The sequence below is a fragment of the Hyperolius riggenbachi genome, chromosome 2, assembly GCF_040937935.1.
Source record: "Hyperolius riggenbachi isolate aHypRig1 chromosome 2, aHypRig1.pri, whole genome shotgun sequence".
Classification (NCBI taxonomy): Eukaryota; Metazoa; Chordata; class Amphibia; order Anura; family Hyperoliidae; genus Hyperolius; species Hyperolius riggenbachi.
The window spans coordinates 563,861,157-563,885,198 of NC_090647.1; the positions used below are offsets into that span (position 1 = coordinate 563,861,157).

Here is a 24,042-nt window from a genome sequence, read left to right on the forward strand (position 1 = left end):
CCCCCTTCCATGTAGTATGAGAGCCATACCTACACAGTCTATTCTATGGAGCTGCACTCCCCATCACACAGAGATCTTACCACCTTCCATGTAGTATGAGAGCCATACCTACACAGTCTATTCTATGGTGCTGCACTCCCCATCAGACAGAAATCTTACCCCCTTCCATGTAGTATGAGAGCCATACCTACACAGTCTATTCTATGGTGCTGAACTCCCCATCAGACAGAAATCTTACCCCCTTCCATGTAGTATGAGAGCCACACCTACACAGTCTATTCTATGGAGCTGAACTCCCCATCACACAGAGATCTTACCCCCTTCCATGTAGTATGAGAGCCACACCTACACAGTCTATTCTATGGAGCTGCACTCCCCATCAGACAGAAATCTTACCCCCTTCCATGTAGTATGAGAGCCACACCTACACAGTCTATTCTATGGAGCTGCACTCCCCTTCAGATAGAAATCTTACCCCCTTCCATGTAGTATGAGAGCCACACCTACACAGTCTATTCTATGGAGCTGCACTCCCCATCAGACAGAAATCTTACCCCCTTCCATGTAGTATGAGAGCCACACCTACACAGCCTATTCTATGGAGCTGCACTCCCCATCAGACAGAAATCTTACCCCCTTCCATGTAGTATGAGAGCCACACCTACACAGTCTATTCTATGGAGCTGCACTCCCCTTCAGATAGAAATCTTACCCCCTTCCATGTAGTATGAGAGCCACACCTACACAGTCTATTCTATGGAGCTGCACTCCCCTTCAGATAGAAATCTTACCCCCTTCCATGTAGTATGAGAGCCATACCTACACAGTCTATTCTATGGAGCTGCACTCCCCATCAGACAGAAATCTCACCCCCTTCCATGCAGTATGAGAGCCACACCTACACAGTCTATTCTATGGAGCTGCACTCCCCATCAGACAGAAATCTTACCCCCTTCCATGTAGTATGAGAGCCATACCTACACAGTCTATTCTATGGAGCTGCACTCCCCATCAGACAGAGATCTTACCCCCTTCCATGTAGTATGAGAGCCATACTCTACACAGTCTATTCTATGGAGCTGCACTCCCCATCAGACAGAAATCTTACCCCCTTCCATGTAGTATGAGAGCCACACCTACACAGTCTATTCTATGGAGCTGCACTCCCCATCAGACAGAAATCTTACCCCCTTCCATGTAGTATGAGAGCCACACCTACACAGTCTATTCTATGGAGCTGCACTCCCCTTCAGATAGAAATCTTACCCCCTTCCATGTAGTATGAGAGCCACACCTACACAGTCTATTCTATGGAGCTGCACTCCCCTTCAGATAGAAATCTTACCCCCTTCCATGTAGTATGAGAGCCATACCTACACAGTCTATTCTATGGAGCTGCACTCCCCATCAGACAGAAATCTTACCCCCTCCATGTAGTATGAGAGCTACACCTACACAGTCTATTCTATGGAGCTGCACTCCCCATCAGACAGAGATCTTACCCCCTTCCATGTAGTATGAGAGCCACACCTACACAGTCTATTCTATGGAGCTGCACTCCCCATCAGACAGAAATCTTACCCCCTTCCATGTAGTATGAGAGCCATACTCTACACAGTCTATTCTATGGAGCTGCACTCCCCATCAGACAGAAATCTTACCCCCTTCCATGTAGTATGAGAGCCACACCTACACAGTCTATTCTATGGAACTGCGCTCCCCATCAGACAGAAATCTTACCCCCTTCCATGTAGTATGAGAGCCACACCTACACAGTCTATTCTATGGAGCTGCACTCCCCATCAGACAGAAATCTTACCCCCTCCATGTAGTATGAGAGCTACACCTACACAGTCTATTCTATGGAGCTGCACTCCCCATCAGACAGAGATCTTACCCCCTTCCATGTAGTATGAGAGCCACACCTACACAGTCTATTCTATGGAGCTGCACTCCCCATCAGACAGAAATCTTACCCCCTTCCATGTAGTATGAGAGCCATACTCTACACAGTCTATTCTATGGAGCTGCACTCCCCATCAGACAGAAATCTTACCCCCTTCCATGTAGTATGAGAGCCACACCTACACAGTCTATTCTATGGAACTGCGCTCCCCATCAGACAGAAATCTTACCCCCTTCCATGTAGTATGAGAGCCACACCTACACAGTCTATTCTATGGAGCTGCACTCCCCATCAGACAGAAATCTTACCCCCTTCCATGTAGAATGAGAGCCACACCTACACAGTCTATTCTATGGAGCTGCACTCCCCATCAGACAGAAATCTTACCCCCTTCCATGTAGTATGAGAGCCACACCTACACAGTCTATTCTATGGAGCTGCACTCCCCTTCAGATAGAAATCTTACCCCCTTCCATGTAGTATGAGAGCCATACCTACACAGTCTATTCTATGGAGCTGCACTCCCCTTCAGATAGAAATCTTACCCCCTTCCATGTAGTATGAGAGCCATACCTACACAGTCTATTCTATGGAGCTGCACTCCCCATCAGACAGAAATCTTACCCCCTCCATGTAGTATGAGAGCCACACCTACACAGTCTATTCTATGGAGCTGCACTCCCCATCAGACAGAGATCTTACCCCCTTCCATGTAGTATGAGAGCCACACCTACACAGTCTATTCTATGGAGCTGCACTCCCCATCAGACAGAAATCTTACCCCCTTCCATGTAGTATGAGAGCCACACCTACACAGTCTATTCTATGGAGCTGCACTCCCCATCAGACAGAAATCTTACCACCTTCCATGTAGTATGAGAGCCACACCTACACAGTCTATTCTATGGAGCTGCACTCCCCATCAGACTGAAATCTTACACCCTTCCATGTAGTATGAGAGCCATACCTACACAGTCTATTATATGGAGCTGCACTCCCCATCAGACAGAAATCTTACCACCCTTCCATGTAGTATGAGAGCCACACCTACACAGTCTATTCTATGGAGCTGCACTCCCCATCAGACAGAAATCTTACCCCCTTCCATGTAGTATGAGAGCCACACATACACAGTCTATTCTATGGAGCTGCACTCCCCATCAGACAGAAATCTTACCCCCTTCCATGTAGTATGAGAGCCACACCTACACAGTCTATTCTATGGAGCTGCACTCCCCATCAGACATAAATCTTACCCCCTTCCATGTAGTATGAGAGCCACACCTACACAGTCTATTCTATGGAGCTGAACTCCCCATCAGATAGAAATCTTACCCCCTTCCATGTAGTATGAGAGCCACACCTACACAGTCTATTCTATGGAGCTGAACTCCCCATCAGATAGAAATCTTTGCAAGATGCTGCACACACAGATGCTGTACACATTCAACAGATCAGTATCTGCAAAAGATCGGTTCCTGCAAAAGATCCGTTCCTGCAAAATGCATTCATAGTCTATGATATCTGCAGATCTCATACACACCTTGTGTAATGAACATTCATCTGCAGATCAGACAATTATCTGCCGATCTGAAGATCCAACCTGGTGGATCTGATCTACAGATAATTGTCCGTTAAACAAGGTGTGTACGAGATCTGCAGATATCATAGACTATGAATGCGTTTTGCAGGAACGGATCTTTTGCAGGAACAGATCTTTTGCAGATACTGATCTGTTGCATGTGTACAGCATCTATGTGTGCAGCATCTTGCAAAGATTTCTATCTGATGGGGAGTTCAGCTCCATAGAATAGACTGTGTAGGTGTGGCTCTCATACTACATGGAAGGGGGTAAGATTTCTGTCTGATGGGGAGTGCAGCTCCATAGAATAGACTGTGTAGAGTATGGCTCTCATACTACATGGAAGGGGGTAAGATCTCTGTCTGATGGGGAGTGCAGCTCCATAGAATACTGTGTAGGTGTGGCTCTCATACTACATGGAAGGGGGTAAGATTTCTGTCTGATGGGGAGTGCAGCTCCATAGAATAGACTGTGTAGGTGTGGCTCTCATACTACATGGAAGGGGGTAAGATTTCTGTCTGATGGGGAGTGCAGCTCCATAGAATAGACTGTGTAGGTGTGGCTCTCATACTACATGGAAGGGGGTAAGATTTCTGTCTGATGGGGAGTGCAGCTCCATAGAATAGACTGTGTAGGTGTGGCTCTCATACTACATGGAAGGGGGTAAGATTTCTGTCTGATGGGGAGTGCAGCTCCATAGAATAGACTGTGTAGGTGTGGCTCTCATACTACATGGAAGGGGGTAAGATCTCTGTCTGATGGGGAGTGCAGCTCCATAAAATAGACTGTGTAGGTGTGGCTCTCATACTACATGGACGGGGGTAAGATCTCTGTCTGATGGGGAGTGCAGCTCCATAGAATAGACTGTGTAGGTGTGGCTCTCATACTACATGGAAGGGGGTAAGATTTCTGTCTGATGGGGAGTGCAGCTCCATAGAATAGACTGTGTAGGTGTGGCTCTCATACTACATGGAAGGGGGTAAGATTTCTATCTGATGGGGAGTGCAGCTCCATAGAATAGACTGTGTAGGTATGGCTCTCATACTACATGGAAGGGGGTAAGATTTCTATCTGATGGGGAGTGCAGCTCCATAGAATAGACTGTGTAGGTGTGGCTCTCATACTACATGGAAGGGGGTAAGATCTCTGTCTGATGGGGAGTGCAGCTCCATAGAATAGACTGTGTAGGTGTGGCTCTCATACTACATGGAAGGGGGTAAGATCTCTGTCTGATGGGGAGTGCAGCTCCATAGAATAGACTGTGTAGGTGTGGCTCTCATACTACATGGAAGGGGGTAAGATTTCTGTCTGATGGGGAGTGCAGCTCCATAGAATAGACTGTGTAGGTGTGGCTCTCATACTACATGGAAGGGGGTAAGATTTCTATCTGATGGGGAGTGCAGCTCCATAGAATAGACTGTGTAGGTGTGGCTCTCATACTACATGGAAGGGGGTAAGATCTCTGTCTGATGGGGAGTGCAGCTCCATAGAATAGACTGTGTAGGTGTGGCTCTCATACTACATGGAAGGGGGTAAGATTTCTGTCTGATGGGGAGTGCAGCTCCATAGAATAGACTGTGTAGGTGTGGCTCTCATACTACATGGAAGGGGGTACGATTTCTGTCTGATGGGAAGTGCAGCTCCATAGAACAGACTGTGTAGATGTGGCTCTCATACTACATGGAAGGGGGTAAGATTTCTGTCTGATGGGGAGTGCAGCTCCATAGAATAGACTGTGTAGGTATGGCTCTCATACTACATGGAAGGGGGTAAGATTTCTATCTGATGGGGAGTGCAGCTCCATAGAATAGACTGTGTAGGTGTGGCTCTCATACTACATGGAAGGGGGTAAGATTTCTATCTGATGGGGAGTGCAGCTCCATAGAATAGACTGTGTAGGTGTGGCTCTCATACTACATGGAAGGGGGTAAGATCTCTGTCTGATGGGGAGTGCAGCTCCATAGAATAGACTGTGTAGGTGTGGCTCTCATACTACATGGAAGGGGGTAAGATTTCTGTCTGATGGGGAGTGCAGCTCCATAGTATAGACTGTGTAGGTGTGGCTCTCATACTACATGGAAGGGGGTAAGATTTCTGTCTGATGGGGAGTGCAGCTCCATAGAATAGACTGTGTAGGTGTGGCTCTCATACTACATGGAAGGGGGTACGATTTCTGTCTGATGGGAAGTGCAGCTCCATAGAACAGACTGTGTAGATATGGCTCTCATACTACATGGAAGGGGGTAAGATTTCTGTCTGATGGGGAGTGCAGCTCCATAGAATAGACTGTGTAGGTATGGCTCTCATACTACATGGAAGGGGGTAAGATTTCTGTCTGATGGGGAGTGCAGCTCCATAGAATAGACTGTGTAGGTATGGCTCTCATACTACATGGAAGGGGGTAAGATTTCTATCTGATGGGGAGTGCAGCTCCATAGAATAGACTGTGTAGGTGTGGCTCTCATACTACATGGAAGGGGGTAAGATTTCTGTCTGATGGGGAGTGCAGCTCCATAGAATAGACTGTGTAGGTATGGCTCTCATACTACATGGAAGGGGGTAAGATTTCTATCTGATGGGGAGTGCAGCTCCATAGAATAGACTGTGTAGGTGTGGCTCTCATACTACATGGAAGGGGGTAAGATTTCTGTCTGATGGGGAGTGCAGCTCCATAGAATAGACTGTGTAGGTGTGGCTCTCATACTACATGGAAGGGGGTAAGATTTCTGTCTGATGTGGAGTGCAGCTCCATAGAATAGACTGTGTAGGTGTGGCTCTCATACTACATGGAAGGGGGTAAGATTTCTGTCTGATGGGAAGTGCAGCTCCATAGAATAGACTGTGTAGGTGTGGCTCTCCTACTACATGGAAGGGGGTAAGATTTCTGTCTGACGGGGAGTTCAGCTCCATAGAATAGACTGTGTGGGTGTGGCTCTCATACTACATGGAAGGGGGTAAGATTTCTGTCTGATGGGGAGTTCAGCTCCATAGAATAGACTGTGTGGGTGTGGCTCTCATACTACATGGAAGGGGGTAAGATTTCTGTCTGACGGGGAGTTCAGCTCCATAGAATAGACTGTGTGGGTGTGGCTCTCATACTACATGGAAGGGGGTAAGATCTCTGTCTGATGGTGAGTGCAGCTCCATAGAATAGACTGTGTAGGTGTGGCTCTCATACTACATGGAAGGGGGTAAGATCTCTGTCTGATGGGGAGTGCAGCTCCATAGAATAGACTGTGTGGGTGTGGCTCTCATACTACATGGAAGGGGGTAAGATTTCTGTCTGATGGGGAGTGCAGCTCCATAGAATAGACTGTGTGGGTGTGGCTCTCATACTACATGGAAGGGGGTAAAATTGGTCTGTGATCTTTCATTTTTATCTGACGTGTGTACGCACCTTAAGTCCCCGATTCAATGAATACCGGCGTCTATTAGATGCCGGCATTCATTGTATCTTCCAGTTGTTACACTGCTACGCATTACTTCCGATTCACGTGCTTACGTACATGAATTGGAAATAATGACTGAGGACATCTTGTAGCCAAATAGTAAATTACACCGAAATTCATTTTTATTTAATAAAGATCCCTACACTGACTTTTATAATTAACTATGTCCCTCCCACACCCTCCCATAGTACCCAAACTTTTTTTTTTTTTTATATGGGGGATAAAAAAAATATATAAGTAGTTACCTTAGGGACTGAACTTTTTTAAAATGTATGTCAACGTGGTATATTACTATTAATTTTTTATTTTTGGGCTTGTAATTGGTGATGGATGCAAAACTGAAAAAGTGCACCTTTATTTCCAAATAAAATATTGGCGCCATACATTGTACTAGGGACATTTTTTAAACGTTGCAATAACCAGGACAAATGGCCAAATAAAATATGTGGCTTTTATCCACAGTAGAACGTTTTATTTTAACACTATAATGGCCAAACCTGAGAATATGCATCTTTCAATTTTTTACTTATTATTAATGTTAAAAGGCATTTAGGATAAAATAATTCTTAGCATACTGTACCTCCCAAAGAAAGCCTAATTGGTGGCGAGAAAAACAAGATATAGATCATTTCGCTGTGATTAGTAGTGATTACGTTATTGGTGAAAGAAAGGGAGGAGCGCTGACAGGTGAAAATTGCTCTGGTTCACAAGGGGGAAAAACCCTCAGTCATCAAGTGGTTAATGCAGTGTTACTTCAAACCTGTGCTACACCAAGTTACAACTTATGCGTGAGCAACATAATAGCCTCCTTACCCATGAAATATGAAGAAAATATGGAAATGATTGATTTTTGGGTTACCACGAGGTCAGCTGCCCCCAGTGAAAGCAGCTGTTTGAATAGATGAGATCATTTCTTCTCAGCTCTGGAGCGAGGTGTGAAAGCTGCAGGCAGAGAAGCGAAAGGTACGTACACAAGTCTGATATTTCTGAACAACTTGTCATTTAAACCGGTTGTTTGAACGACAGTTGGTCGTGTGTGCGTTTGATCGTTAGACTGATAGCAGCAGTTTTGACTCATCCGCTAGGCGGATCCGTGGACTTACTGTCGGTCAAACAACAGTTAGGTCCGTACATGTGTACAAACGACTTGTTGTTTGAAAGTTTATTACTTTGACACTAAAGGTGGCCATACACTGGTCTATTTGCCATCAGATTCAACCAACAGATAGATCCCTCTCTGATCAGAGAGGGGTCGTATGGCTGCCTTTACTGCAAACAGATTGTGAATCGATTTCAGTCTGAAACCGTTCACAATCTGTGGTGGTGGTAGTGGTGCTGCAGCCGCTCCCCCCCCCCCCCCCCCCGCATACATTACCTGCTCCGGCCAGTGCGACTCCCCCCGGTCTCCGCTGCCTTCTTCTCCGCTCTGGGTCCGACAGGCTTCACTTCTTCCTGTCTGGGGTAAGTTTAAACAGTAGAGCGCTCTCTACTGTTTAAACTTCCTGCCGGGACAGGAAGAAGTGAAGCCTGCCGGACCAGAGCGGAGAAGAAGACAGTGGAGACCGGGGGGGTCGCGCCGGCAGAGCAGGTAATGTATTGCGTCGGTTGTCGGGCACTCGAACGCCGCTAGCGATGCACTCCCTACCCGCGGGCGATCGACTGTAATTTCCCGCACGGAGCGATCGACGGGACCGATCTATTTCGGGATGAAATAGATCGAAATTTAGCATTAACGTTAACGATTTGACAGCAGATTCGATCGGCGGGGAATCGGCCTAGTGTATGGCCAGCTTAACAGACATTCAAACAAAAAGCCGTTTGATCAGTCTTTTGATCTGGTCCATTGTTCTATCCAGTCCATTGACCAGTCAAATGACATTTAAATTAGCTGTAATTAGCATTTCAAACATTTGTCGGCTGTATGTATTTTTATTTTTTTGAATGAAGTTGTTCAAGCGTCTGGTTTGAACGACAATCGGGCATAAAATCAAACGTGTGTATGCACCTTAAAAAGCTGCATTTTATCAATATCTGTCAGCTTCAATATGAGATGGATGACTTCTTAAGGTACCCATATATCTAGAGATGATGGGCTGATTCGACCAAGAGACAAACCTCTCTAAACGAATCTGATTAGAGAGAGATCTGTCAGCTACCCATACACCACAGGTTAATCCCTAATCAATTCCATGCTGAAGTCGATCTGGAATTGGCCTTGTGCGCCGCATCCACCGCCTCAAACCCCTCCCCCCCCCATTACCTGTCCGCGGCCTGCATTTGTCCCCCGCTGGCTTCTGGGATTCCCCTCTCCATGCACCCGTGCCCCATGTGGTTTCCTAGTAAGTGCGTGCGTGTGTGTACGTCATGCGCGCGCCTTTACTAGGAAACCACGTGGGGAGTGCGTGTATGGAGAGGGGAATGGGCCTGGAGCAGGGGAGGGACAAGTGCAGGCCACGGACAGGTGATGTATACTTTACACGGGGCACCAGGGGGAGGTTTACTTTAGGGAGGCACAGCACTGGGGGTTTTGTCGCATTTGTCGATCATCACGAAATTGCACGCCGTTCCCGCCACGCACCCGATCGAGCAAGTCGGCCCAACATCTTGCAGCATGCGCGATCGACGATGCGACCAATTTCCATCCCTGGTCACATTGTTGGTCCGGCGTGTACTTGGCGGCACCAATTTTCATCCAATTAGATTATAATAATCTAATCAGATGTCGATCAGCCGCCAAGTTGCCTGATGTGTGGCCACCTTTAACCTGGCAGGGGGTCCTGTGCTCCCCCGAGAAGGATCCTCTGGCATGGCCTTTGCTAAATTGTACCCCTGTCCAGTGTCTTCGAGCTGGAGAGATTCATTTTTGTGTTGGGAAAGTGTGAAGGCCTCATTCACATCATACGCTCTTCGTGCGCATTTGGAAGCACGTATGACGTGGTAACAAGCAAGAACGGCAGAAGGGTATAGACAGCCCTTCTGCCGTTCACATCCTACAGCACGTGCAGCAGTACAATGCGCTATGATGCGCTTGCGTACTGCTGCATGCGTTCTGCCTGCAAGCGCAGAGCTGACCCATTCACTGTAAGGAGTGGGATCAGCAGTGCAGCGGGTAGCAGCGCAGATGGCGTGCGATCGTACGTGGTGCGTTCCGATCGCACGGCCATCTGTGCTGCATAGATGTGAATGAGGCCTCACTGAGGGAGTTTTTATGATTTGTAATCGAAATGTGTGTATAAATTGATGTATTCGATATGACATATTTGGTATACCGAAGACGTCGCACCATGATACTGGCCATCCTTCCTGTGACTGCCCGCTAGTGTCTGTATGAGCTGCTTGTAATCCCAGATGTTCTGTGTCCCCAGATTTTACACCAGCCTCGTCCTTCTGGATTTAATCAGTGAGGTCTCCCTATCAGAGCTGACAAAGAAATATGGCTGCAGCCGCGGGCAGCTCCAGTCCCTACAGCAGTCTGCAGCCACCTATGCAGGTACGTGACTCCAGCTACATCGCCCTCTGCTGGAAGCTCAGGAACAGTGAATAAGTATTTGATCCCTTGTTGAATTTGCCTGTTTACCCTCTGGTAATGGTAGGTTTATTGTAGCTGTGAGAGATGGAATACCAACAAGAGAACTCTGTAAACCCCTGCAGAATATGATGTATATGACATAGCGCAGTAACGATGTATATGGCATAGCGCAGTAACGATGTATATGGCGTAGCGCAGTAACGATGTATATGGCATAGCACAGTAACGATGTATATGACATAGCACAGTAACGATGTATATGGCATAGCGCAGTAACGATGTATATGACATAGCGCAGTAACGATGTATATGGCATAGCGCAGTAATGATGTATATGGCATAGCACAGTAACGATGTATATGGCATAGCGCAGTAACGATGTATATGGCATAGCGCAGTAATGATGTATATGGCATAGCGCAGTAACGTTGTATATGGCATAGCACAGTAACGATGTATATGACATAGTGCAGTAACGATGTATATGGCATAGCGCAGTAATGATGTATATGGCATAGCGCAGTAACGATGTATATGGCATAGCGCAGTAACGATGTATATGACATAGTGCAGTAACGATGTATATGGCATAGCGCAGTAACGATGTATATGACATAGTGCAGTAACGATGTATATGGCATAGCGCAGTAACGATGTATATGGCATAGCGCAGTAACGATGTATATGACATAGCGCAGTAACGATGTATATGGCATAGCGCAGTAACGATGTATATGGCATAGCGCAGTAACGATGTATATGGCATAGCGCAGTAACGATGTATATGGCATAGCGCAGTAACGATGTATGACATAGAGCAGTAACGATGTATATGACGTAGCGCTGTAACGATGTATATGGCGTAGCGCAGTAACGATGTATGACATAGAGCAGTAACGATGTATAGGACATAGCGCAGTAACGATGTATATGACATAGCTCAGTAACGATGTATATGACATAGCTCAGTAACGATGTATATGACATAGCTCAGTAACGATGTATATGGCATAGCGCAGTAACGATGTATATGGCATAGCGCAGTAACGATGTATATGACATAGCGCAGTAACGATGTATATGGCATAGGGCAGTAACGATGTATATGGCATAGCGCAGTAACGATGTATATGGCATAGGGCAGTAACGATGTATATGGCATAGCGCAGTAACGATGTATATGGCATAGCGCAATAACGATGTATATGGCATAGCGCAGTAACGATGTATATGGCATAGCGTATTAACGATGTATATGGCATAGCGCAGTAACGATGTATATGGCATAGCGCAGTAACGTTGTATATGGCATAGCACAGTAACGATGTATGTGGCATAGCGCATTAACGATGTATGTGGCATAGCGCAGTAACGATGTATATGGCATAGCGCAGTAACGATGTCTATGGCATAGCGCAGTAACGATGTATATGGCATAGCGCAGTAACGATGTATATGGCATAGCGCAGTAACGATGTATATGGCATAGCGCAGTAACGATGTATATGGCATAGCGCAGTAACGATGTATATGGCATAGCGCAGTAACGATGTCTATGGCATAGCGCAGTAACGATGTATATGGCATAGCGCAGTAATGATGTATATGGCATAGCACAGTAACGATGTATATGGCATAGCGTATTAACGATGTATATGGCATAGCGCAGTAATGATGTATATGGCATAGCGCAATAACGATGTATATGGCATAGCGCAGTAACGATGTATATGGCATAGCGTAGTAACGATGTATATGGCATAGCGCAGTAACGTTGTATATGGCATAGCACAGTAACGATGTATGTGGCATAGCGCATTAACGATGTATATGGCATAGCGCAGTAACGATGTATATGGCATAGCGCAGTAACGATGTCTATGGCATAGCGCAGTAACGATGTATATGGCATAGCGCAGTAACGATGTATATGGCATAGCGCAGTAACGATGTATATGGCATAGCGCAGTAACGATGTATATGGCATAGCGCAGTAACGATGTCTATGGCATAGCGCAGTAACGATGTATATGGCATAGCGCAGTAATGATGTATATGGCATAGCACAGTAACGATGTATATGGCATAGCGTATTAACGATGTATATGGCATAGCGCAGTAATGATGTATATGGCATAGCGCAGTAACGTTGTATATGGCATAGCACAGTAACGATGTATGTGGCATAGCGCATTAACGATGTATATGGCATAGCGCAGTAACGATGTATATGGCATAGCGCAGTAACGATGTATATGGCATAGCGCAGTAACGATGTCTATGGCATAGCGCAGTAACGATGTCTATGGCATAGCGCAGTAACGATGTATATGGCATAGCGCAGTAACGATGTATATGGCATAGCGCAGTAACGATGTATATGGCATAGTGCAGTAACGATGTATATGGCATAGCGCAGTAACGATGTCTATGGCATAGCGCAGTAACGATGTATATGGCATAGCGCAGTAACGATGTATATGGCATAGCACAGTAACGATGTATATGGCATAGCGCAGTAGCGATGTATATGGCTAGCGCAGTAACGATGTATGTGGCATAGCGCAGTAACGATGTATATGGCATAGCGCAGTAACGATGTCTATGGCATAGCGCAGTAACGATGTACCGTGTGTGTGTTTCAGGCATTGTGACGGTGTTCAGCGCTCGGCTGGGCTGGCACAACATGGAGCTGCTTCTGTCGCAGTTCCAGAGTCGGCTGACGTTCGGCGTGCAGCGGGAGCTCTGCGATCTGGTGCGTCTGGAGCTGCTGAACGCCCAGCGAGCCCGAGCGTTATACAACGCCGGCTTCATCACGATCAGCGCGCTGGCCAGAGGGAATGTGAGCGATGTGGAGGCAGCACTGAAGAACGCGGTGCCCTTTAAGAGGTGAGCGACCCCCGTCTGCTAATCAGAACGATAATCCCGCATGTGTCTCTCCACGATCCGTTATACTTCTCATGAGAGGCCATCCTCTGCTCTATGGTCTGCACTCCCAGAATCCTCCTCTCATGGTGAACTATTGTTCCCCCAATGCTGATGTCCCAGAATCCCATATCATCAACCCCCTGTATGCTGCTGAACTCCCAGAATCCTCTGCACCTCGTTCATTGTTGTAGACTACTCTAATGTGCTCTCTACATTTCTAAGCTAATGGTCCATCTTTCACCCTAAACTCACCCTCTTACTTTCCTGTCTCCTGAGCCCCCCTTGTTTTTGCCATATGTCTTTTCCACTACCCCCCCCCCCCCTTTTTTTTTGTCCCTCTTGTATCTGTCCTCTTCCCTCCTGCCCTCTGTCTCCCCTTGTCCCCACTCTCCTCTTTCTCACTCCTCTCTCTCTCTCTCTCTCTCTCTCTCTCTCTCTCTCTCTCTGTCCTCTTCCCTCCTGCCCTCTGTCTCTCCCTGTCCCTGCTCTCCTCTTTCTCACTCCTCTCTATCTCTGTCCTCTTCCCTCCTGCCCTCTGTGTCCTTCTGTCCCCGCTCTCCTCTCTCTCACTCCTCTCTATCACTCCTCTCTATCTCTGTCCCCTTCCCTCCTGCCCTCTGTCCCCCCGTCCGTCCCTGCTCTCCTCCCTCTCTGTCCTCTTCCCTCCTGCCCTCTGTCTCCCCCTGTCCCCGCTCCTCTTTCTCACTCCTCTCTATCTCTGTCCTCTTCCCTCCTGCCCTCTGTCTCCCCCTGTCCCCGCTCCTCTTTCTCACTCCTCTCTCTCTCTCTCTCTCTCTCTGTCCTCTTTCCTCCTGCCCTCTGTCTCTCTGTCCCTGCTCTCCTCTTTTTCACTCCTCTCTATCTCTGTCCTCTTCCCTCTGTCCTCCCCTGTCCCTGCTCTCCTCTCTCTCACTCCTCTCTATCTCTGTCCTCTTCCCTCCTGCCCTCTGCCCCCCCCCCCGTCCCTAGTCTCCTCTCTCACTCCTCTTTATCTCTGTCCCCTTCCCCCATGTCCCCACTCTCCTCTTTCTCACCCCTCTCTATCTCTGCCCTCTGTCTCCCCCTGTCCCCTCTCTCCTCTCTCTTACTCCTCTCTATCTCTGTCCTCAGCGCTGTGATTTGGGATTGGCGGTCCGTCCCTCTCTATTGCTATGCGATTAACTCGGGGACTCCGCTAATGCATCTAAATGCAGCTCTGTCTGTTCTGGATTATTCCGAAATCCCTGTTATTAGCCGGATCTCGTTTCCAATTTCATTGTTTGCTGGAAGTTTTAATTAAAGCCGGCCTCGCTCCAGAAGGATTGAGAGGCAGAAGTCACGTAATGTTGCTGTAAAATATCGGATTTCTCAGAAAAGTTTCCCGGTGTGTTGAGTCCCGGCCTAAAGCTGCCCATACATCTACCGATGTCGCGGCCCTATCAACCATCTGACTTGATAATTTTATCGTATTAGATAAAAATCGGTGCTGCAACAAGCCTACTAGATTGATGATTCGACCATTTTATGGCCAAAATTGGTTCGAAATGCGAATTGGACGTGCTGGAAAGATCTCGGTCACAAGTGCTGAATTGTGTGCACACGTGGTAACGGTTTAATCTACTGTCCCACCATGTGACACGCGACACATGGTATACGCGTCACCACGTTATCTCCGTGTGACAGCGGAGCTCGGGGGAGACAGACGAGACTGGGAGTCGCGGAAGCTGTGCAGGTGAGATCTTACACCGCACCGGGAAGAAGGTGGGGGGGGGGGAGGGGGCTGGCAGGTGGCGGCGTGAGGCTGATTCCTGATATATTTCAAGCTGAAATCGATATGGAATCAGTCTGTGGTGTATGGGCGGCCAACAGATTTAATCATAGAGAGATCTGTCTCTTGGTCCATCTGCCCATACTTTGCTAGATGTATGGCCACTTTAACCACTTCACTCCAGAGACGGTTTTCCCACCGGCAACACTTTTCATCTTTCAGCACTCCTCTCATTCATTTGGTTATAACTTTATCACTGCTTATCACACCTAAATGATCTTTACCTTTTTTTTTTTTTTTTTTTTTTGCCACGAATGAGGCTTTTTGGGGTGTGTTTTTTTTGTTTTTTTTTTTACTTTTTTTTCTGGGAATGTAAAGGGGAAATCAAGAAAAAAATGAAAATATGCACTATTTCTAAAATTCCATCCCCTATAGTTTTAAAATAAACAGTGCTACTGTAGATAAAACCCACACGTTTTATTTGCCAATCTGTCCCGGTTATCACAACATTTAAATTATGTTTCTAGTACAGTGTATGACAACACTATATTATTTGGAAATAAAGGTGTATTTTTTCTGGTTTGTGTTTTCTGTACCATATCAACAATTCCAAGACCTTCTTTGCTAAAATAACAGTAATATACCCCCATGATATACATAAAAAAAAGCCGAGTCCCTAAGGTAACAATTTTTTTTTTTTAAATGCTGTCACTTTTTTTTTTTAATAAGTGTTTTATTATGGCAAATATGGTGGGTAGGGAGGGGGGAAGAAGTGGTTAATTTTATTTAATTTATGTAGTGTAAAATGTGTTAAATTTTTGTTTTGTTTTTTAAACTACTAGATGCCACCACACATTTTATTTGTGTTCTCCCCAGAATTTTTTTTCCAGCCGGGTGGCATGAAAAAGTAGCCGGGTGGGGAATGCAGGGGTGGTGCTTCACAGTGCAACTCTGGTTACAGCATAGGTAGAAGATGAGGAGGCGAGCCAATGATAGCTGGGTGCTCACCAAAATTAGAGACTCAGAAGTCTCCTAAAATCCCACTTTTTATTTAACGTGTAACTTCAGCACTATCAGCCCTGCTAAAAAGCTGCGTACCCGCGGTAGAAAGCTTTTTACAAACCCTCCAAATCCCAGTGGGAAAATGTGGGGATCGCTTCCTCATAGAGGCAGAGCTTTGGGCTGTAGCTCTGCCTCCATGAGTGTCAATCCTCACTGATCACCGCCTCTCCCCGCCCCTCTGTCTTCCTTCACTGAGAGGGGCGGGGAGAGGTGGAGATCCGCGGCTGATTGACGTGAATAGAGGCAGAGCTGCAGCTCAAAGCTCTGCCTCCCCGGGCAGCCAAATCCACGACCAAGAAAGTTGTGGATTTTTGCCCCGGCGTTTGGGGGGTTTGTAAACAGCTTCCTGCCACGGGGATGCTGCGTTTTAGCAGGGCTGATAGTGCTGAAGATAAATGTTGAATAAAAAGTGGGATTGTAAGAGGCTTCAGTGTCTCTTTCCCTAAGGAGAACACTGCAGGCAATGTTTGTTACAGGAATGATCAATGGCTTCTTGTTGAAGCCATAATCCTTCCCTCACAGGTACTTTGATTGGCTCAGGGAACGCATGTTCCCATTCACAAATGTGTCAGTCAGGAAGAGACATAGCGGCATGAGATTCAAGTGACGCATTAAAAGTTGTGTTTGTAGTTAACAACTGAAAACAGGACATTTTAATGCATCATGTTTGCAGCAAGAGGTTAAATCCACCGGGTATGATTTGTGTGCAGGACAATTCTCACAGGAGGAGGTTGTGTTGTGCAAATGGCAAAGAAAGCCCAAAGCAGCTGCTGCAGGTTCCAGGTCACATGACAGGGCCTCTTCCTGTGAAAATGCCTCCTTCACAACTTGTGCCCATCAGGCTTTGCGATCTAATGACTGCAAAGCATGAAGCTTGCATTGATTCAATGTGAAACCAGAGATGAGGCAGTATGGGGGAGGGGCACTCTACAGGGGGCGATATGGAGGCTGCCATATATATATTTCCTTTTAAACAATGCAGATTGCCTGGCTGTCCTGCTGATCCTCTGCTTTTAACACATTTAGCCGTAGCACCTGAACAAGCATGCAGATCAGGTGCTCTGACTGAAGTCTGCCTGGATTAGCTACATGCTTGTTTCTGGTCAGACACTGCTGCAGCCAAAGCAATCAGCAGGACAGCCAGGCAACTGATATTGTTTACCGTATTTTTTGCCTTAAAAGACAAACCAAAAAACACCCTTTTTTTGCATTTTTGTGTTGCAATCGCCTGAACACGAAAACGCACTTTTTTTTTTTTATGACTATTGTGAGCACTAGAAGTTAGGATGAAGGAAAATAACTTAAAGGATACCCGAACTGACATGTGACATGATGAGATAGACATGGGTATGTACAGTGTCTAGCACACAAATAACTAGGCTGTGTTCCTTTTTTTCTTTCTCTGCCTGAAAGAGTTAAACATCAGGTATGTAAGTGGCTGACTCAGTCCTGACTCAGACAAGAAGTGACTTCAGTGTGATCCTCACTGATAAGAAATTCCAACTATAAAACACTTTCCTAGCAGAAAATGGCTTCTGAGAGCAGGAAAGAGATAAAAACAGGAATTTCTTATCAGTGAGGGTCTCACTGTAGTCACTTCCTGTCTGAGTCAGGACTGAGTCAGCCACTTACATACCTGATCATTAACTCTTTCAGGCTGAGAAAGAAAAAAAGGAACACAGCCTAGTTATTTGTGTGCTAGGCACTGTACATACCCATGTCTATCTCATCGTGTCACCTCGGGTATCCTTTAAAGCTGCAAGTAACATTCAAATGCAGATTGGCCAGCAGTATTGTTTTGTCTTCGGAACCTTGAGGATTTCTCTGTTAAAGCGGACCTGAACTCCGAACTTCCTTTCTGCTGCTCCAAAAGATAAGCAACAGCATAATAGCCTTTAAAGAAAAACATTTTTGTTACAGCTGATACAAATCCTGCAATAAATCTGCAGTGTGTCTTCTTTCTGCTTTCATGGAAGCAGATAGAGGGTTAACAGTCTGTGTTTAAAATTTAGCTGCTTTGCTGAGATTTCTGAACTGACACAGCTGAGGGGAAAAAATTACACTTGTGATTAGTCACAGATAAGGATGAATTAAACAGGCTAAACTCTGTAAATACACACAGGGTGCATTTCTCTGTTTTCATTCTGTCCTGTGCAGAGTTCAGCTCCACTTTAATGCTGTTTTTAGATTTTTCCTGTGTTGGGCTGTTTGAGTATTTGATGCTTAGTAAAGCTTTGACTCTCCTCTCTGTCTGTTCAGTGTCCGCAGAGCAGTGGATGAAGAAGAGGAGGCAGCCCAGGAGCGGCGAGCCGCCCGATGTATCTTCATATCCGGGAAGAAAGGCCTGACCGAGAGAGAAGCGGCTGAGCTGATTGTGGATGAGGCCCGCAAGCTGCTGAGAGAAGATCTGGCGGGGATGGGCATTCAGTGGAACCCCGACTCAACCATGGATGCCTCCTTTACCTCCACCTCGGGATCATCTATGGACACGAGCAGTCATTCTGCCTCTGAACGGGATGAGAGGTCTGCAAAAGCCTCAACGTCGGCTGGGAAACCCACAGAAAGTAATATAAAAACTAAGAACACAGCAGCGCCTGAACGTGTCCTGAACTCTGTCCCAGAAACCACAGCTATCCAATCACACACTACAAGTCTCAGACCTCTTCAAAGCACTCTTCCTGCTGAAAACAGGAACCAGGAACGCCAGAAGGATGAGATGTCCACAAAGCGCCCAATGAGAAAAAGAGACCTTGTGGCTGCAAATAAAGAAAATATTCCAGAATGTTTGTCAGTTGTTACAAATGACCCCCTGAGTAAGAAAGCCGAGAGAACTCAGTCTGGTATGACCATAAGTGGTCAACCTCAGGAAAGGGAGGAGAAGTCTTCTGCCAATAGAAGTACAAGAGTGTTGAATAAACCTCCCCACCCACAAGACGATAAACTGGGAGATACGCTGCTCAATGATCACTCCAACACTAATGTTCTGCCAGCCGACACTAGTGAAACCAAAGAAATGGTGACTGATGCAGAAATTGTTGGTGAAGGACCAATAATAAAAGAGATATTAGGAGATGAAAATGAGAAATTACTTCTTTGGAAACCAGAAGAGACCACTCATTGTATCCCTCTTGTGAAAGGTGCAAGAACTGAGAAGATGCCCTCACCAGCTTCTGGTGCGGAGGTTCACCCAAAATCCAGTATTCTTCACAATGAGCAGAGAGCTCAGCCCTCCCTTTGTCAACTCGCAGAACCAGCTTGTGAAATTGCAAGACCCAACCCAAGTCCTGCTGGAGATGTTCAGTCTCCGGATCAGTACGTGGCCTCGAGGATCTTTGAGGACAGTTTTCAGTTGGACACTCAGACTGAGAAGTTAATGCAGCTGCAGGTGGCGTCTGGTTTGGAGAAAGAGCAGCGAGCCGAAGATTTAAAGTTGGCAGCAGAGCTGTCAAAACAAGACTGCAACACACGAGGCCTGGCAGTCTTTGAGCTCGTTAGAGAGGGAACACATGTCAAAGCTGGCGAGGCAAGCAGAGCACAAACAAATCACTTAAAACAGGTGATCGTGAATGTCGTACAGGAAGTTTTAAGCCGCTCGAATGAACCCTGTGAAGACTCCAGGACGCCAGAAAGGCAAACTGAGTTGAAGGATGTGGATAATTACTCATGGTTGAAAGGGAATGATATCTCTCTCACGGACACGCAGCTCCAGAGCTTTTTCCTCAGTTATACACAGCCCAAAAAAGAGAGTGTTTCACCTCAAAATCAAAAGGATGGTTCATCTCCTGAGGTACATGAGCCAGTTCCTGTGGGAGACAATGGTTTAGAGTTTCAAGAGGGGGCAGAAACCAGCCTGAACATGAGTGACAGTTTCTTGTTCGACAGTTTCAATGAAGATCTGGGCATTGTGCCTAAAGTAGAGGAACACCCTGTGATTCTACCAGCTGAGGGCAATACTGTAAAGTCTGAGAATCGGACTCAGGAGAGAATTTCCATAGATGAAATGATAGAAGTGGAGGACCAATCCCAGAGATGTGGTGAAGCCTCCATTACGTTTTCTCAGCTTGACTCCTTCCAGATGGTGGAGGTCCTAGATCACGTGGACCTACCTGAGGTTCCAGAGACTGAAAGCAAACATGGAATTCCACAGTGCCCAGATCCAGTGACTTCTCGTGTAGAGAGTACAGAAAACAGTGCTGAAACACAAGAGAGGGTAGACAACCTAAAAAGCCAGGAATGGTCTGATCTTTCCTTTATTTTTACTCAAGGGATGCAGGCGCTCCTGGACCAGAAGTCAAGCCCTGTAGGCAATCACAAGTTTATTAATGGCCCCAACAGGACTCATCCCCAGAAGATTTTAGCTATCGATGAGAAAGAGATGACTTCAGAGGACTGTGGTCATGAAAGGCCACGTGTTCCAGAGACTGAAGATCTTCTGCATGTGCAATCTGTAGACCATCCTATGGGAGCGGCTGAAACCTGCAACTCTTTCTCTGATGTTCCATCAGGTAACCAAGGAAGATCCGACTCCAGGCCGGGGAGTCGAAACGAGCTGATTCCTGCCACCCCACCCAGCGCATCTACCTCAGGCATGATGATTGGGATGTCGTGTGTGAAGTCTGGAGGAAGGACAAGAGTGAGTGAGATTGCTGGGAGCCCAATCTTTCCTTCTCTAGACATAGAAGATGAAGAATTGTTGGGGTCACGGAGCGAAGTTGTGGAGCCGATGGAAGTGGCAGAGGATGAAGGTGTCTTAGATGAAGGTTTCTCTCTGCAGTTATCTCAGGATTCTGTCCCTCTCCTACCATCCAGCTCTGAGGAGTTCAGCATCATCGATGTGGCCAGCAACCAAACTCTCTTCCAAACCTTCCTGAAGGAGTGGCGTAGCCAGCAGGTCTTCTCTCTGTCCGTGGCCTGTGAGAAGAGGACACAGCCCACATCTTCCAGGTCTTGTATTGGCGGAAGGTTTAAGCAAGGTGAATATAATTTTGTTTCATTGGATACTCACTGAGAGAATATCAAGTAGAACCCATAGAAGGGTGAGCTATAATTCACTCAGTTCTTTTTATTGTTATTTCCTTCCCTCTCTCCCTTTCCCTCTTTCCCATCCTTTCTTCTCGTCCCTTCCTTCCTTCTCTCTCCCTTCCTTCCTTCCTTCTCTCTCCCTTCCTTCCTTCTCTCCCTTCCTTCCTTCGCTCTCCCTTCCTTCCTTCGCTCTCTCCCTTCCTTCCTTCTCTCTCCCTTCCTTCCTTCTCTCTCCCTTCCTTCTCTCTCTCTCTCTCTCTCTCTCTCTCTCTCTCTCTCTCTCTCTCTCTCTCTCTCTCTCTCTCTCTCTCTCTCTCTCTCTCTCTCTCTCTCTCTCTCTCTCTCTCTCTCTCTCTCCCTTCCTTCTCTCTCTCTCTCTCTCTCTCTCTCTCTCTCCCTTCCCTTTCTCTCTCCCTTCCCTTCCTCTCTCCCTTACTTCCTTCTCTCCATCCCTCTCTCCATTCCTTCCTTCCCTCTCTCTCTCTCTCCCTTCCTTCCTTCTCTCCCTTCCTTCCTTCTCTTCCTTCCTTCCCTCTCTCCCTTCTCTTCCTTCCTTCCCTCTCTCCCTTCCTTCCTTCTGTTCCTCTCTCGCTTCCTTCCTTCTCTTCCTTCCCTCTCTCCCTTACTTCCTTCTCTCTCCCTTCCTTTCTTCTCTCTCCCTTCCTTCCTTCTCTCTCCCCTCCTTTCTTCTCTCCCTTCCTTCCTTCTCTCTCCCTTCCTTCCTTCTCTCTCCCTTCCTTCCCTCTCCCCTCCTTTCTTCTCTCCCTTCCTTCCTTCTCTCTCCCTTCCTTCCTTCTCTCTCCCTTCCTTCCTTCTCTCTCCCCTCCTTCCTTCTCTCTCCCTTCCTTCCTTCTCTCTCCCCTCCTTTCTTCTCTCCCTTCCTTCCTTCTCTCTCCCTTCCTTCCTTCTCTCTCCCTTCCTTCCTTCTCTCTCCCTTCCTTCCTTCTCTCTCCCTTCCTTCCTTCTCTCTCCCCTCCTTCCTTCTCTCTCCCTTCCTTCCTTCTCTCTCCCTTCCTTCCTTCTCTCTCCCTTCCTTCTCTCTCTCTCTCTCTCTCTCTCTCTCTCTCTCTCTCTCTCTCTCTCCCCCTTCCTTCCTTCCCTCTCTCTCTCCCTTCCTTCCCTCTCTCTCTCCCTTCTTTCCCTCTCTTCCTCTCTCCCTTACTTCCTTCTCTCCCTTCCCTCTCTCTCTCCATCCCTCTCTCCATTCCTTCCTTCCCTCTCTCTCTCTCTCTCCCTTCCTTCCTTCTCTCGCTCTCTCCCTTCCTTCCTTCTCTTCCTTCCTTCCCTCTCTCCCTTCTCTTCCTTCCCTCTCTCTCTTCCTTCCTTCTGTTCCTCTCTCGCTTCCTTCCTTCTCTCGCTCTCTCCCTTCCTTCCTTCTCTTCCTTCCTTCCCTCTCTCCCTTCTCTTCCTTCCCTCTCTCTCTTCCTTCCTTCTGTTCCTCTCTCGCTTCCTTCCTTCTCTTCCTTCCCTCTCTCCCTTACTTCCTTCTCTCCCTTCCTTCCTCCTTGTCTTCCCTGCACTCCTCTCCTTTGCTTTTTTCCCACGATGCTTTCCTTCTCTTTTTAGCTTCTTCTACACCTAATCCTGCATCTCCTCCTCTCTGTGTTTCTCTCTTGCAGCCCCATCGCCGCGGCAGAGAACAGTCAAGGAGGACGGCCTGGCCATCCAGGGCTGGGATGACGTCTTGCTGGTGGGCGTGGCCGTGTGCTGGGGTGGGAAGGATGCTTATTACCTGTCCCTACAGCGAGAGCAGGATTCCTCTGGTGAGTCCTTGGTGCCATCCTGCCTTCTTTACCTCCTGTACAGTAAAGGTGGCCATATATCGGGCCATGATGGGCAGATTCCACCAAGAGACAAATCTCTCTCGGATCCAATCTGATTGGAGAGAGATCTGTCGGCTGCCCATACACCGCAAGCCGATTCCCGATTGATTTCATGCTGAAATCTCTCAGGAATCGGCCTTGTGACGCCCCATCGAAACCCCCGATGCTGTCCCCCTTAATGTGCAGTGTAGAGCCCATACATTCGTCTATACATGCGGGTTCCGGTGAACACGTAGGCATGTGTGTGACGTCAAACATGCGCCCATGTTAACCCGGCAACGAAGTGGACCTCATGTATGAACCAAGGACCGCATGCGGAACCAGCGGCGGAGAAGGACAGGTAATGTATAGTGCACTGGGGGCACCCTAGGGGGGGGGGGGCAGCGTTGGTGTTTCGTCCATCGTCCCAATATCGCTGAGGATGAAACGAAGAGCATGGTAAGTGTTTTCTCTAATGTTCTTACTGATATATATGGTAAAATACACAAGAGTGCTTCGTCTCTTGTTCCCTTTAAATATCAGGTATGTAAGTGGCTGACTCAGTCCTGACTCAGACAGGAAGCGACTACAGTGTGACCCGCACTGATGAGAAATTCCAACTATAACACACTTTCCTAGCAGAAAATGGCTTCTGAGAGCAGGAAAGAGATCAAAAGGGTCAATAGTTCATAGATTTTAGCTCTGGCATACTTCAATGAATGTGTCATTGATCAAAAACAATAAAACAGTTAAAACTTAAAGAGAACCCGAGGTGGGTTTGAAGAATATTATCTGCATACAGAGGCTGGATCTGCCTATACAGCCCAGCCTCTGTTGCTATCCCAAACCCCCCTAAGCTCCCCCTGCACTCTGCAATCCCTCCATAAATCACAGCCACGCTGCTGACAAACAGCTTGTCAGAGCTGGCTGTGTTTATCTCTATAGTGTCAGTCTGCTGCTCTCCCCGCCTCCTGCAGAACTCCAGTCCCCGCCTGCATCCCTTCCCTCCCTGCTG

At 47.1% G+C, this 24,042-nt stretch overlaps 1 protein-coding gene across 1 annotated transcript in view; it reads left to right on the forward strand.

The window, feature by feature from the left end:
• Positions 1-24,042, forward strand: part of POLQ (DNA polymerase theta) — an 88,139-nt gene that overhangs the window by 36,317 nt on the left and 27,780 nt on the right. Inside the window, exons 15-18 of the mRNA XM_068270941.1 lie at positions 10,303-10,427; positions 13,112-13,355; positions 18,463-21,176; positions 22,845-22,988. Coding sequence (XP_068127042.1) covers positions 10,303-10,427; positions 13,112-13,355; positions 18,463-21,176; positions 22,845-22,988 — 3,227 coding nt within the window. The remainder of the gene's footprint in view (positions 1-10,302; positions 10,428-13,111; positions 13,356-18,462; positions 21,177-22,844; positions 22,989-24,042) is intronic.